This window comes from Cyprinus carpio, chromosome B21 (genome assembly GCF_018340385.1).
Source record: "Cyprinus carpio isolate SPL01 chromosome B21, ASM1834038v1, whole genome shotgun sequence".
Taxonomy (NCBI): Eukaryota; Metazoa; Chordata; class Actinopteri; order Cypriniformes; family Cyprinidae; genus Cyprinus; species Cyprinus carpio.
The window spans coordinates 13,339,278-13,353,742 of NC_056617.1; the positions used below are offsets into that span (position 1 = coordinate 13,339,278).

At 40.5% G+C, this 14,465-nt stretch overlaps 1 protein-coding gene across 1 annotated transcript in view; it reads right to left on the reverse strand.

Annotated features, from left to right (window-relative positions):
* Positions 1–1,317: 1,317 nt before the first annotated feature.
* rnf121 (ring finger protein 121) overlaps positions 1,318–14,465 on the reverse strand; it is a 108,551-nt gene continuing 95,403 nt past the window's right edge. Inside the window, exons 6-9 of the mRNA XM_042748411.1 lie at positions 12,142–12,262; positions 11,586–11,719; positions 10,442–10,543; positions 1,318–3,115 (exon numbers count right to left, since the gene is read on the reverse strand). Of these exons, the coding sequence (XP_042604345.1) occupies positions 2,995–3,115; positions 10,442–10,543; positions 11,586–11,719; positions 12,142–12,262 (478 nt within the window). The 3' untranslated portion in view covers positions 1,318–2,994. The remainder of the gene's footprint in view (positions 3,116–10,441; positions 10,544–11,585; positions 11,720–12,141; positions 12,263–14,465) is intronic.

The window sequence follows — 14,465 nt, forward strand, 5'->3', positions numbered from 1 at the left end:
GCCGCTGTGTTTCTTGGAGACTAACAGTTCTGCTTTGTCTTTATATTTTCGCTTGGCAAAATTGAGCAAAACAGACAACATTGTGTCTAAAATAACACAACTTCTTACTCACTGAACTGTTGTATAAAATCATTTATATATATACATACACACATACTATCCATTTTATAATACACACATGTGTATGTGTGAATATGTGTGTGTGCATATTGGTCTCTCAAATTTGTTAATTCTTTTATTTTTTTATTTTTTATATTCCTCCTTTAAACCTTCTTTTTCCTCACATACCCATAGAGAGAGATCATAACACACAGCTGTGATGGAATGCAACTGGACATGTGGTCCACCGATGTGTCAAGCCTTAAAAGTTCAAAAATATTCCTTTGGACATTTATGACCTAATACCGGTCCGAATTGTACATACAACATATTTCTTCATTAATAAGCCATGGGGTAATCGCGATGTAGGTGATTTCAAGGTCACAAGGTCATGGGGGGAGGGGTAAGGTCAAAGAGGTCAGAGCTCAAACCGGAAGTCATCAATCATTTTTGACACAAGCACTACCTTACTGACTGCTGGCACAATACAATTTCTTGTCATTTTAAGTTGTCTTCATTTCATGGATATTTAAAAAGTGTTAATTAAACATTTTATTTTTTATTTTTTCCTAAGTGGAAAAGGCACCGGTTTTGTGGAATGAACCTGCTATCTTGACAAAGGAGTCTTTGAATATCGAGCATACAATAGTTACATTCCCTCATGATCCACTTTGCAGATGTTTTCTCTGGAAATTATATTAGTTTTATATATTAAAACAATAACACATTAATAAAGTGACACATTACTCATGGCAGTTTAAGTGATGACAAAGCCTGCTTCTAAGCATACAGCACTCCCACTTAATAATATACAGGTCAAACAGAAACCTGAAATCATCAAGAATGATTACAACGGTCACAATTCAAAAAGAACTGTAAATTACATGACCTTCAATACACCTTAATATCTTGAGTACTTGGAATATTTTCTTATCAATTTATTAAACAAGTCTTCTTTTTCTGGATAACTGTATTTTCAGGGATTTTGACATATCTTGTAAAACATTTGAAAATGTAAATGCTATATATGTGTGTGTGTGTATATATATATATATATATATATATATACACACACACACACACACACACATAACAGTATGTTATGCCAAATAGATTTTGGAGTTTTCAAAACAAAATGTGTGGTGTTTGTCCATGCAAAAATCACTTTTATGATATTATGATTACTAAAGTGTTTCAAGGTCTTTCTTTTTTTTTTTCTTTTTTTTTTTTGTTGAGCATTTTACTGTAGTCTTGTGTGCAATTGCCATGTTCTTACTTTATGATGGTTAACGTTCAAAAGGTTTTTAGAGCATTGCTTTGCTGTCACTAACTGCTGTGTTATTAGACACCCTTATTGCTTGGGAATATATTTAGGGTTAGAGGTTTCCTCAAATCTATAACCTGGTATGAGCAATAGTGATAGTGATGATGGCCTGAGCAAAAAATAAATAAATAAATAAAAATAACCATTATTTATCCATGTTTATACAGTCTTTCATAGAACATTTATCTTATGTTGTCACCGGGGACTACTCACAATAGAGAGTGGAATACACTTAATAAAAAAGGCTTTCTTTCTTTCTGTGTCTATGTTCCCTGACTCGCCTGATTACCTGAGGGATCAGAACGATCAGGGGAAAAGCATTACTAGCATGAAATTAAGCATCCTGATGCAGTGATTTTAAATATATGCATTTTTTTTTAGACATTAAGTACATTAAATACATTACTTAGAGATCAGAGGTCTCATGTATAAAACTGTAGATTTTATCCTAAAAGTGTGTACAGCACAGATTTTGAAGTAAAACCATATGTGCGCCATATGTATGTGCCAAATTCCCTTTATAAATACCAGATTGTGGAAGATTGTGCATACATGTTTCTCCACCCTGTCACCTCCCTGAAATAAACCATCCATGTTATACTTTTAAGTTAAATGCTATACTATAATATGGACTGTAAACGTCACCTGTGCCAACAAATATTCTCCTACTCCGTATCCTTGTCTCGTATTAGAAGAAAAAACAAAAAATCTAAACTGTAAAACCAAATACATTTGCCAGAGAAGCAAAGAAACTTGTACAGGATACTGCATATTTGCAGAAGTAAATCACAAATAGTTAATTTGTTTCAGGCATAAATACATTTTATGCAATTCAGAGAACAGGAAGAGTTGACATAACGGTGGTTGTCTGCACACAACACCACCAACAGCATATCAGTGTGTGCAGCAGTGGTTATATAGTACTGTATTATCAGACTTACTGAAACTGGGCAAAGGACCATTTGACCACCTAACAAGTCTGCCAGTGTCTGTCATTATACTGTCTGTCTATAATGCTAATAATTGTGATTTATTTATCATTATTACTTCTGGATAACAATTTCATGATTCATAATTTTAAGTGCTCAACTCCATTCACAAGAGTGGCATAATATTAAATAATTTTCTAAATGTATGAAATGAAGTTTAAAATCATTTTTTTTTTTCTTCATTATTTAGCTCACACTAATAAAAGAGTGCATGTGCACAGTAGCTGCACATGGAGAACACATATTTATGCCATTTATTTTTATAAAACCAAATGTGCATTTGGGAAATCGTGCACATTTCAAAGACCATATTGGACATTTAATATGCAACATTTATATATTATGCTACTGATGTATTACTCAAGGTTCAAACTTCAAATAGTCCATAAACAAATGTCTGACAAGAAAAAATGTAAATAAAAACATCCAGCATCAGACTGCTCATAGAATTTCATTTGAAGACATATTACCACAGCAAAACACATTAGCATCAATCATTGAAAAGTGTCCCTGTGCCAGTGAAACCAAAGTAGTATTTGCTGCAGATTGAGTCAAGCATGCCCGTCCTCTATGCTGGTGCTATTACTCCAAACCCAGTATGTAATTGATGCCTTGTACCAGTCCAATGATAATAGGCTGCCAGGCCACAAGGTAGCGCAGCCAGTCCAGTAGCTGTCCATACATGACATGAGGTCTCTCCCATCTAAGGACGGAGTTAAGGTGCTAAATGATTTATATTTATAAAAAAAGAAGAAAAAAAAAACTGAACTAAGATTGTTTTACAATGTGAGAAAGAAAACATGCAGGTTATAAGACTTTAGCAGTCATGTTTCATATTTGTTAGTGTTTTTATAAATATATTTTTTTCATTTTATCAATTATTTATGTCAGCACATAGAACCCCATAGAAAGTGTACAAAAGTGATCAGTGAGTGTCACCACTTTTACCTAATTTGAAAATTCTTAAACAGAATGATTCCCCGCCCCCCACAAAATTTGACACCCTAAACCTAACTTTTAACTGTGAGTAAAAAAATGTAAACTCTGTGCAGGATTAACTGTTAATCCCTGGTAAAGTATTAGGAAGAAAAGTGAAACAAGATAACCCAGAAAAAGCCTTAGTTACCTTTCAATACTTAATTCATACTGCGTTGCTAGACGCTATGGGGAAAACATACTCTGCTACTTATGTAACTTCCCTGAGATACGGGAACGAGTACTGCGTCTCTAGACGCTATGGGGAACAATCCCGCCGTGCCATGAAAGAGGAACGACTGACATGAACTGGCCTTGAGCAAATAAGGCTCAGAGGGACCAATTATACGCAGAGTGAGCCCTGCAGGAGGTAAGAGGGCTGAACTCACTGAGGTCAGCCCAGCTTTGAATAATCATTCAAACAGTTTTGTACAGCCTCAGCACTTCTAAAAATGCCAATAGCGTACCTGAAGACAAGCAATGGCTAAAGAATTAGACCTGCCTTATACAGGCATGTGCCCCTTTAAGCAGATAGAATCTGAGCCTGCAAGGCTGGAACATCCAAGTTATATAACCTGGCAAAGGTGGACAGCGAGGCCCAGCCAACCGCCGCACAAATGTCTGCTATGGACACACCGCTAGACCATGCCCAAGACGAGGCCACGCCCCGAATGGAATGGGCTCTAACTCCTTTGGGGTCCAGAGAGGAGTATGCTAGCACAATAGCGTCAACTAACCATTGAGAAATTCTCTTCTTTGTGACTGGGGACCCTCTAGTGCAGCCACCAAAGCATATAAGGAGTTTTTCTGACTGCCTGAATGGGGCGGAACGCTCAATATATATTCTCAGTGCTCTAACAGGGCAGAGAAGGTTAAGCTCCTGGTCCTCCTCAAAAAGAGGAAGCGCAGAGAGAGTAATAACCTAAGCTCTAAACAAGGTGTAGAGCACTTTAGGGATGTACCCATGTCTTGGCTTTAGGTGGACTTTGGAGTCGTTAGGCCCAAACTCAAGACAGGTAGAGGTTACCAAGAGAGCCTGCAAGTCACCTACTCGTTTAACCAATGCTAATGCCAGTAGCAAGGCGGTTTTGAGCAACAGAGTTTTTTAAGTCTGCAGACTGTAGTGGCTCAAAGTGGGAGCCCTTTAGGGTTTTCAGGACCGCGGGCAGTTCCCATGCAGGGACCATGGGGGACCGGGGTGGATGGAGCCTCCTGGATCCCCTCACGAAACGGACAACTAAGCTGTTCCAGCCCACAGACTGTCCGACTATAGGAGCATAGGAAGCTGCTATAACTGCCCCATAGACTTAGAGCCTGGCAGGGCAGTGGCCCCTGCCCAGAAGCTCTTGTAGATAGGGCAATATCACTGATATGTCACATGAAGCTGGGTCTTCGCCATGGGTTGTGCACCAGGCAGAAAAGACAGACCATTAAAGTAATTCCTTAATAATTCCTTACATTTATATAGCGCTTTTCTAGGCACTCAAAGCGCTTTACATAGTCAGGGGGTATATCTCCTCATCCACCACCAGTGTGCAGCATCCACCTGGATGATGCGACAGCAGCCATATTCCGCCAGAACGCCCACCACACACCAGCTTACTGGGGGAGAGGAGACAGAGTGATGAAGCAGATCAGCGGATATGGGGATTGTTAGGAGGCCATGGTGGTCAGAGGCCAATGGGCAAATTTAGCCAGGATGCCGAGGTCACACCTCTACTCTTTTCGAAAGACATCCTGGGATTTTTACTGACCACAGATAGTCAGGACCTCGGTTTAACGTCTCATCCGAAGGACGGTGCTTGTTGACAGTATAGTGTCCCCATCACTACACTGGGGCGCTAGGACCCACACAGACCACAGGGTGAGCACCCCCTGCTGGCCTCAATAGCACCTCTTTCAGCAGCAACCTAGTTTTCCCAGGAGGTCTCCCATCCACGTACTGACCAGGCTCAGCCCTGCTTAGCTTCAGTGGGCAACCGGTCTTGGGCTCCAGGGTGATATGGCTGCCGGCATAGAGGCATAGAGTGCATAGAGGTCTCTCGTAGACGGGGGCTCTAGCCTGTGAAATAGTATTCAGGACACTCTCAGGGAGATCTACTGACTGACGTTTGTAAGTTCTAGTTGGAGGTCCCATAGGTGTGTATGTTGTTGTCGAGTTGTCCTGTTCGCCTGAGAGAGAAGGTCCTGCCTCAGGGGAATGGACCACGGGGCTGCTATCAGCAGCTGAGACAGCTCTGAAACCCAAAGCTCCTCCAGAGCGTGGGCCACCAGAAGGACCCTGTGTCTATGTTCTCTGACTTGCCTGATTACCTGAGGGATCAGAACGATCAGGGGAAAAGCATACAGGAGAAGGTTGGGCTAATCGTGGGCCAATGCATCCTCGCTCTTTGAAAAATAAGTGGGGCAGTGAGAGTTGTCTTTTGAGGCAAAGTGCAAAAGTGCAAGGAGCCAGGGACAGTCCGAAGGGCAGGACCGTGTATTGATATGCTACTCCCTTGAAGGCGAATCTCAAGAATCATCTGTGATGGGGGGCTACCTGTATGTGAAAGTAAGTGTCTTTCAGATCCAGAAAAAGAACCAGTCCCCTGGGCATATTTGCTAGAGGATCTGTTTCTGAGTAGTCATTCTGAATGGCCGTTTTTATGAGGGCACATTTCAGGTGTCTGAGATCGAGGATGAGCCGGAGACTGCCATCCTTTTTTTGGGGATAAAAAAGTAACATCTGTAGAAGCCTGACTCACTCTGACCCGGTGGAACCAATTCTGAGGCTCATTTTGCCAGTTAATTCATCACCTTGGGTCACAAGATGTGAGCGTCCTTGCTCTGCACTAAGGTGGGAACCACACTGCTGAATCGCAGGGGTCTTCGAGTGAATTAAAGTGTATAACCTCGTTTTATTATCTCCAAAACCCAGTCTGACACTCCGGGAATGGCCTGCCAGGCCTTGGCCCGCGTAACAAGGGGTTGGATTGGTTTGACGTAATAGGCCGCCTTGTAGGGCCCCGACACTCATGATAAGTGGAAGAGGCAATTTGCGCTCTTTTTGAAAATGATTAGTTGTTTATATATATATTTATTATTTATTTATTTTTTTTCCTCACTATAATAGTGGCTGGTTGTGTGGGTGCTATTTGGATGGGCCCAGTGTTCACAACTGCAATTACAACAAACACACTGCCGTCGGCACCCGGAATAGAACAGGCTGCTTGGAGGCATAAGAGAGGCTGTGATGCTTTGCTGGACTCAATGCTCTCACAGCGAGAGCTGTCTGCCTCCGTGGGCATGGCCTTAGTGTGGGCATGGCCCAGATGCGTCCAACTCTGAAGCTGTCAGTGATAATAATCACTTGTGATGGCAATCTCTTTAAATCCGCCTAAAAGGATCAAACCACTTGTTAGAAGAGGGGCACTGAAGATCCTTATGTGTAAACACACCTGGCAGATCAAAGGTGCTGCACGCATTCTCTCAGATCTGCTCGTAGCAGACGAGAATAGGGTTTGTGTCTCCATGCTCACAGGGCGAGCATGCGACTGCTCTCACTGCGAGTGCATCAAGGCCGCCTGAACCATGAGCAAAGCAGAGTGAGACACAAACTCTCGTAATGAAAGCAGTCTGTCTTAGTGAGCGCAGCCTCAGCGTGGGTATGGCTCGAGCGGCACACAAAGCTTGAAGCTGCCAGCGATATTGTAGATCACAGGTTACAACATTCTGCTCCAATCTGCTTTGAAGGATTAAGCTGTTCGACAAACGAGAGGCGCTAATCCTCAGTGTAAACACACTGGCAGATCAAAGCGCTGCGTGGAGAGTCAAACACGGGGCTGTACCTGCGTGAAAATCACTCAAGCCTGATCGCTCAGCCCCGCAAGTTCATAATTTTCTTTCTCCAGGGTGACTGGAAAAAGAGAAACATCAAAGCGGGGGAGGCAGGGCCGCATTAGTGCAGCATTCTACTCCGATCCCCCTAGAATGACTGAGCCACACGATGTAATGATGAGCGCTAATCCTCACATGTTAACACATGCTGACAGATCAAAGTGAGCATGCGAGATTTGTGCTGGCGTGAAAATCACTCAAGCCTGATCGCTCAGCCCGTGAGTTCAACGTTTTTTTTCTCCGAGGTGACTGGGATAAGAGAAACATGAAAGCGGGTCCGCATTCATAGAAGGGAATCCGCGGGTGAATCAGGGACAGACTCTGGCTTTCAATGAAAGCAGCCTGTCTGTGTGAGTGCAGCTTCAGCGATGCACACACACAAAGCTGCAGCAATAAGAGATGACAGCTTTCTAGTCCGATCAGAGAGAGCGAGCAAACAGGCTCTGTGCTGGCGTGGGATCAATCGAGCCCGGTTGCTCAGCTTCATGGCTCTGTTATTCCTTTCTCCAAGCTTTTGCTGAGAGAGGAGAAATGGGAGAGTGGAGCTGCCTTCATTGAAGGTGGTCCACGAGTGAAGAAGAGCGAGACTCATGCTCTAATTGAGAGCACTCCATCTTAGTGAGCACGCAGTCTCTGTGTGGGCGTTACCCAGACAGGAGACATGCTCATTGCCCTTCTGCAAGAGCCACACTCGCAATACAACATTTGCAACAGCGTTGCTAGAAATTTGCTCTTTAGAAATTTGCTATTTTAGAACTTTAGAATAGCAGCAGGGGATGAGCTGAGAGCTGTGCGAATGCTGAGAGCTGTGTGAACACTGAAAGTGGCTCGGGCTGGAAGCGCGGCAGCAGATTTGCACAAGTGCCATCAGCTAAGGATGATCCTGCGCCTCAGGTGCCTTCCTGATCTACTGAACAGAAAGAGGAGGAGGCAAAGTTTCGCCATTGCTGGACCACCCCCCAAATGGCCTCTGTTATGCCCCCAAGCGCTCGGTTTGGTTCTGGGTGCCAGTGGCAGTATGTTTGTCACAAAAACTCTTTTGAATACTGGGCCCATTTTAAAAGTGCCCAGACAAACAAATAAAATACAAACATTCTCAAAAAGAGAAAATTTCCTCTTCCACTTGTCATGAGTGTCAAGTCCCCTCACGGCCACCCATCACCCGAACCAATCCAACCCCTCGCCACATGGGCCGAGGCCTGGAAGCCATCCTTGGAGTGTCAGATTGGCTTTTGGGGATTATAAAACGAGGTTACTTAATTTGGCTCGGAGACCCCCGCAATGTCCCTTTTGCACCAAATGGTCTGGGGTCACAAAGCAGAGAATTTTTCGATGGCTAGTTGATGCTATTGCGCTAGCATTCTCCTCCCTGGGCCTGCAATGCCCAGTAGGATTTAGGATTTATGAGGGGCATGGCCTCATCTTGGGTGTGGTCTAGCGGTGTGTCTATAACAGACATTTGTGCGGTAGCTGGCTGGGCCTTGCCGTCCACCTTCGCCAGGTTCTATAACTTGGACATTCTAGCCTTACAGGCTCAGATTCTATCTGCTTATAGGGGCACAGTCTAAGGGCAGGTCTAATCCTTCAGGCATTTGCCTGACTTCATGTACGCTCTTGGCCCTTTTAGAAGTGCTGGGGCTGTACAAAATAGTTTGGAATGATTATCCAAGGCTGGGTTGACCTCAGTGAGTTCAGCCCTCTTGCCTCCTACAGGGCTCACCCTGCTTATACTTGGACCCTCTGAGACTTAATTGATCTTAATTGACTTAATTGATCAAGGCCAGTTCATGTCAGTCGTTCCTCTTTCATGACATGGCAAGATTGTATTGGTGCGCTCTGATGTAAACAAGCACGGATGAGAAGCACATGAGAGAACACGTGAGAGACCGCTGAATGAAAGCACATTCAATCTCTGACAGCAGATGGCGCTAAACTGCAGAAAATGCAGCCCTTACCCTGGAAATCCCATAAATAAAGCAGCTGCGCTACTTTCTAAAACATATTTAAATAATTTGAAATAGCCATTCAGATTATTGTATTCACTATGGTGTTCATCACAATCTAAATATTTAGACTTAATAGGCTATTTATTTTCAAACTGTTTTTTTTTTTTTCATTTTAATCAGGACTACATGCCCTAGACATTAGGGCTTCATTAATTAACATTAGTTAACAAACTGCCAATGAAAAATTCTTCTGAACATTCATTAGTCTTAGGTATTCCAATATTTAATAACACGTTGTTAAAATCGAAAGTTGCAACTGTGTTATTTAAAGACTTGTATTTTTAACAAAGATTAATAATTTCTGTAGCAAATGTAGCTATTGCTCATTGTGAATGTTAATGCATGAACTAAGGTTAACTAATGAGGTCTTATTGTAAAGTGATACCTATGGGTCTTTATAGATCTTTTGCACTTTAAAACTGTTTTACTGTGTAAAACTTTTAACTTTATACATTTTTCTGTATTGCTTTATTGTTGTTTTGTTATAAGAAAAAAGTTATTTAACCTGTTACACTGAATTATGACCACTTTTTTAAAACTAAATTTCAATACCATGGTAATACCGTATATCGTGATAAAAGCATTAGCAATTAATCGCTACATGAAAATTTGATACCGGCATATCCCTAATGGCACATAAGGCCACTTAAAGGCTGCAGTCCAAAAAGTACAAAAACCATGTACAAAAAGTATTCGTAAACATGTCTGAATATTTCAACAGAGAGGATGACTTGCAAATTTTTTCTCAGAGATTTGCCAGCCTTACTTATCTGAACCAGAATATAAAGACGATGAACTAAGAGATGGATTTTTTTTCCTGCTTAAAGCATTACAGGACTTAAATGGTTTTTTAATTACACAGACTCTATATAGCAGGGATGGGGAACGTTGATGCTGGAGGGTCACTGTCCTGCAGAGTTTAGCTCCAACCCCGAAAAAAAAAAATACCTACCTGTATCCTGGAGACCTTGATTGGCATGTTCAGGTGTGTTTGATTAAGCTGGAGCTAGACTCTGCAGGGACACAGACCCTCCAGGATCAACATTCCCCACCCCTGCGATATAGAATACAGATCTTGTAAAAAGTATTTATAATGTGTGAGATGAGTTACACATGTATATGCTAAAGTTGAATTTATCTGATTTGAGTGTTTTGGAGGTCAAAAAGGATACGGGTTACTGAACATCCTTTTAAGGTCAACTTTTTCTTTGCAGTATGGACATGTCTGCTTCTTACCCACAATGCACCAGCCACGTATGCAAAACTCATGGAATCTGAGAAAAAATAGGTTAAGGAAACAAATACGTGCATCTAGTGTACATGCCAGATGATGACAACTCTATTGTCTGTGGTTTAAAAAAAGTTAGAAATGTTGTCAAATTGTTACATGTAATTTTACTAATATCAATATAAACTTGAAACTTAATAAATACAACCATAACAAGAAGCATATAAATAGAATGAATATATACATATAATCAATCCACATTTGGTGACTCATTATCTTATATATGCTTAGATAATGAGGAGATGGATGGATGAAAAAAAAATACAACAATAGTTACATACACTTAACATAAAGGTCTGTTGTTCAGAGGTTTAAAAGCTTGATACTCAGCCACAGCTTATTAATTATAAAGCATAACGTTTTCTGGTTTCAAAAAACTGTTCTGCAAATTGTTTGTTTGCCATGGCAACAATATATGGGTATTCCTGAAACTAAGACAACTTTCAAAAAATAAATTAATAATGATACTTATATATATATATATATATATATATATATATATATATATATATATATATATATATATATATATATATATATATATATATATATGATTTATTAATTTATTTTTTAAAAGTAAAATATATATAAAAAGGACAAGATGCAGTTACTGCTCAGTGTTCAAAGAATAATCAGATGCAATCAGATACATTATATGCAATATATAACTGGTGAGAGATAGTCACTATATAACTAGTGCAAATATCAATGGGTCTCATTCACTAATAATTGTGTAGAATATGTGGATCAGGCTCCTGGTGTAAAATTCATGAGGATCCAGCGTCCTCTAATGGGACCAGTACTCACAGGCAGGACCATGTAGCTCGACTGGCTTTTGACAGTACACCTGTTGTTACTTTCATTTTGTTGTTACTTTCAATGTCAAGTATTTTCAAGGACAATATTCAAAATTCATACGCATAAAAAACATAAGTTAAATTAAAAATTTTCTAAACTTTCCAAACTCTGTACAAATCCTGGAGCTTGCAGACACGACAAATGAACACAAATGTAAACACAAAGGATACACATGATTGCAGGACAGTCTGTATGTGTTCTCTATGATTCCTTCTTCACTCACATCCACAAGAATTGGCTGACCACAGACTGCACAGATGCTGTCTGACAGGTGCTTAGTGGGCATTCCAGATGCATTGTAATACTGAAACAACAGATCTGCACATCAGGTTGTCGTGACAAAGCAATTTATAACAGATGTAATAAAATATACCGATGATTTCTATAAAATAAGCACAGAACAGTATTTTAATTTTAATTTCTATTTCTTTTAGAAGCTATAAATTCAGCCTTAGGACCCAGTTTTACAATTTGTTGATATTTTCAGCTTTCCATGAACCCTGGTTAATAAAATCAGAGGGAAAATAGACAAGAATTTGAGGACGCTTTCATGCTAGAGTTTTGCTACAAAGTTTGGCTCATCATAGCTTGTTCAAACAAACATGGCTTTTGAAATTGGTAAGACAGCAATCAGGCTAAATTTATTGTAATCAAGTAAATTGCTGTTCATAACATATATTATAGGTAAAAGCAATGTAATGTTTATCCACAGATTTAAGCTCTTACCCCAACTGTAGATGCCATAAAATCTGCACACATCTCTGCAAAATCCCGACCAAGTACACCATAGTACAGGCCATAAAAGAGAAGCGAAATGCCAAAATCCATAGCCTCTTCTGGCTTTACTCTGAAACCATAAAGAGAGGTGACATAAGACTCAACATAAATGATCACATCTATGCAGTTGACAACATGTGTAAGGCTGGGTGATATATTTTTGACACACTGTCAAGAGTCAAGAGACATTTATTTGTCATTTGCATAGTTAACACTGGGGAAAACTGGGCATTGAAATGCTTGTGACGAGGCTCAGACATACTGTACAGTGACAATAACAAGACATAAAAGACATAGACGGACGTGTAGAGCACTGAGATTTTTGAGTAACTTCAGTGCCCATAGGCAAAAAAGACACGGACAGAGCATTATATACAAATAAGTGGCAGTAACGGATACAATAAAGGTAGACAGTGTTAAGAGTTATAAATATTCATAAGTAGTCCTGAGGTACTAATATGATTATTTGGGTAGAGCGGTGTCTAAAATGTCATTGTAGAGTGACGCAGAGCTACATGAAGGAAAATTAAAGTGGCAGTGCAGATGCAATAAATAAACTTAAGAGCAGCACACATTCCGATTGTATTCCTGAGTAGAGCAATGTCCAAAATGTCATTGTAGAATGTCACAGAGCTACATGAAGGAATATTAAAAAGTGGCAGTGCAGGTACAATAAAAGTAAACATAAGAGCAGCATGTATTCCGGTTTTAGATGAAGGATAGCTGGTTGTTAAGATGTCTGATGGCTTGAAGATAGAAGCTGTTCTTCAGTCTGGTTGTCCGTGATCGGATGGATCATAAGCGTCTGCCTGATGGCAGTGAGGCAAACAGGTGAAGAGCAGGGGGAGTGTGGTCCCTGATGATGCTGGGAGCCTTTCTCAAGCAGCGAGTCTAATAGATGGTATCAGTATATTATCACTGGTATATTTATGTTAGGATCGTCATGTTTTTGAATGGGATAATGAATCAACCTTGTGAATATATTTTTGATCACCATGAGGTGTTTTTATTTGAGAACATTCCAAAAGATTTAAGAAGGGTTTCTTTCTTAAACTTGGAATAAATACGATAAATACGGATGCGTGCAAGAAAACTTATCCGGAGTTTTACATTATCAACCCACAAGCTGCTTATGGAATTCATATGTTATGTTGCCTTTGCTATGATAAACGCATCACATAACTGTAAGAGTAAATAACAATAACAACAATAATAATAATAATAATAATAATAATAACAACTATGCACCCATTTGTAAGACTTGGGAAGGTTGTAAATTATTAACTAATTTCTCTATCCAATGCTGTCACGTCACGTGACAAAAGAATGAATGACTTGAAAGACTCGAAAGGTGAACTAACCAACACATTGGTTAAGCTTATGTGGCTGTCAAGTGATGAACGAATGACTCTAAAAACCTGAAGACTCAAAAGACAAACTAATCAATTCGCTTTCTGGCTCAGACTGAATTGGTTATGCTAATGAAGCTGTCACGTGATGAACAAACGACTCAAACCTGAAGACTTGTCAGATAAGAGGTGAGGTGAGCTGGCATAGACTAAAGAACCTGGTAAACAATTAATTAATATTTTCTGTTTCTTATAGCATTATAGTTTTGTCTTGTTTGTAGTGTGATTAATGTTTGCGTAAGTAGTAGATATGTTAGGGAAGTAACATGTAACATTTTAATTACATTTTGCTAAAATGAACCAAATGACGAAGAGGGTGGGCGTGGGACAGAATCTTGCGGGAGCAGGACTAAAAAATCCATCCCGTGCAGGTCTCTAGTCAGAAGGGACACAGCTGCGGCAACTGGGCATGCATATTTACATATTTTCCAAGCCAACAATATAACATGAAACCTATGAAAATGGTTTTAATAAGCACATGGCGCCATAGTTTCATCACTTTGGAATGTCACAGTGACCGTCTTTTTGCAGTAAAGGATCTGTCATAGTTTAATGAGTGGTAGAGAGTCGGACTCCCAATCGAAGGGTTGTGAGTTCGAGTCTCGGGCCGGCAGGAATTGTGGGTGGGGGGAGTGCATGTACAGTTCTCTCTCCACCTTCAATACCATGACTTAGGTGCCCTTGAGCAAGGCATCGAACTCCCAACTGCTCCCCGGGCGCCGCAGCATAAAATGGCTGCCCACTGCTCCGGGTGTGTGTTCACAGTGTGTGTGTGTGTGTGTTCACTGCTCTGTGTGTGTGCACTTCGGATGGGTTAAATGCAGAGCACGAATTCTGAGTATGGGTCACCATACTTGGCTGAAT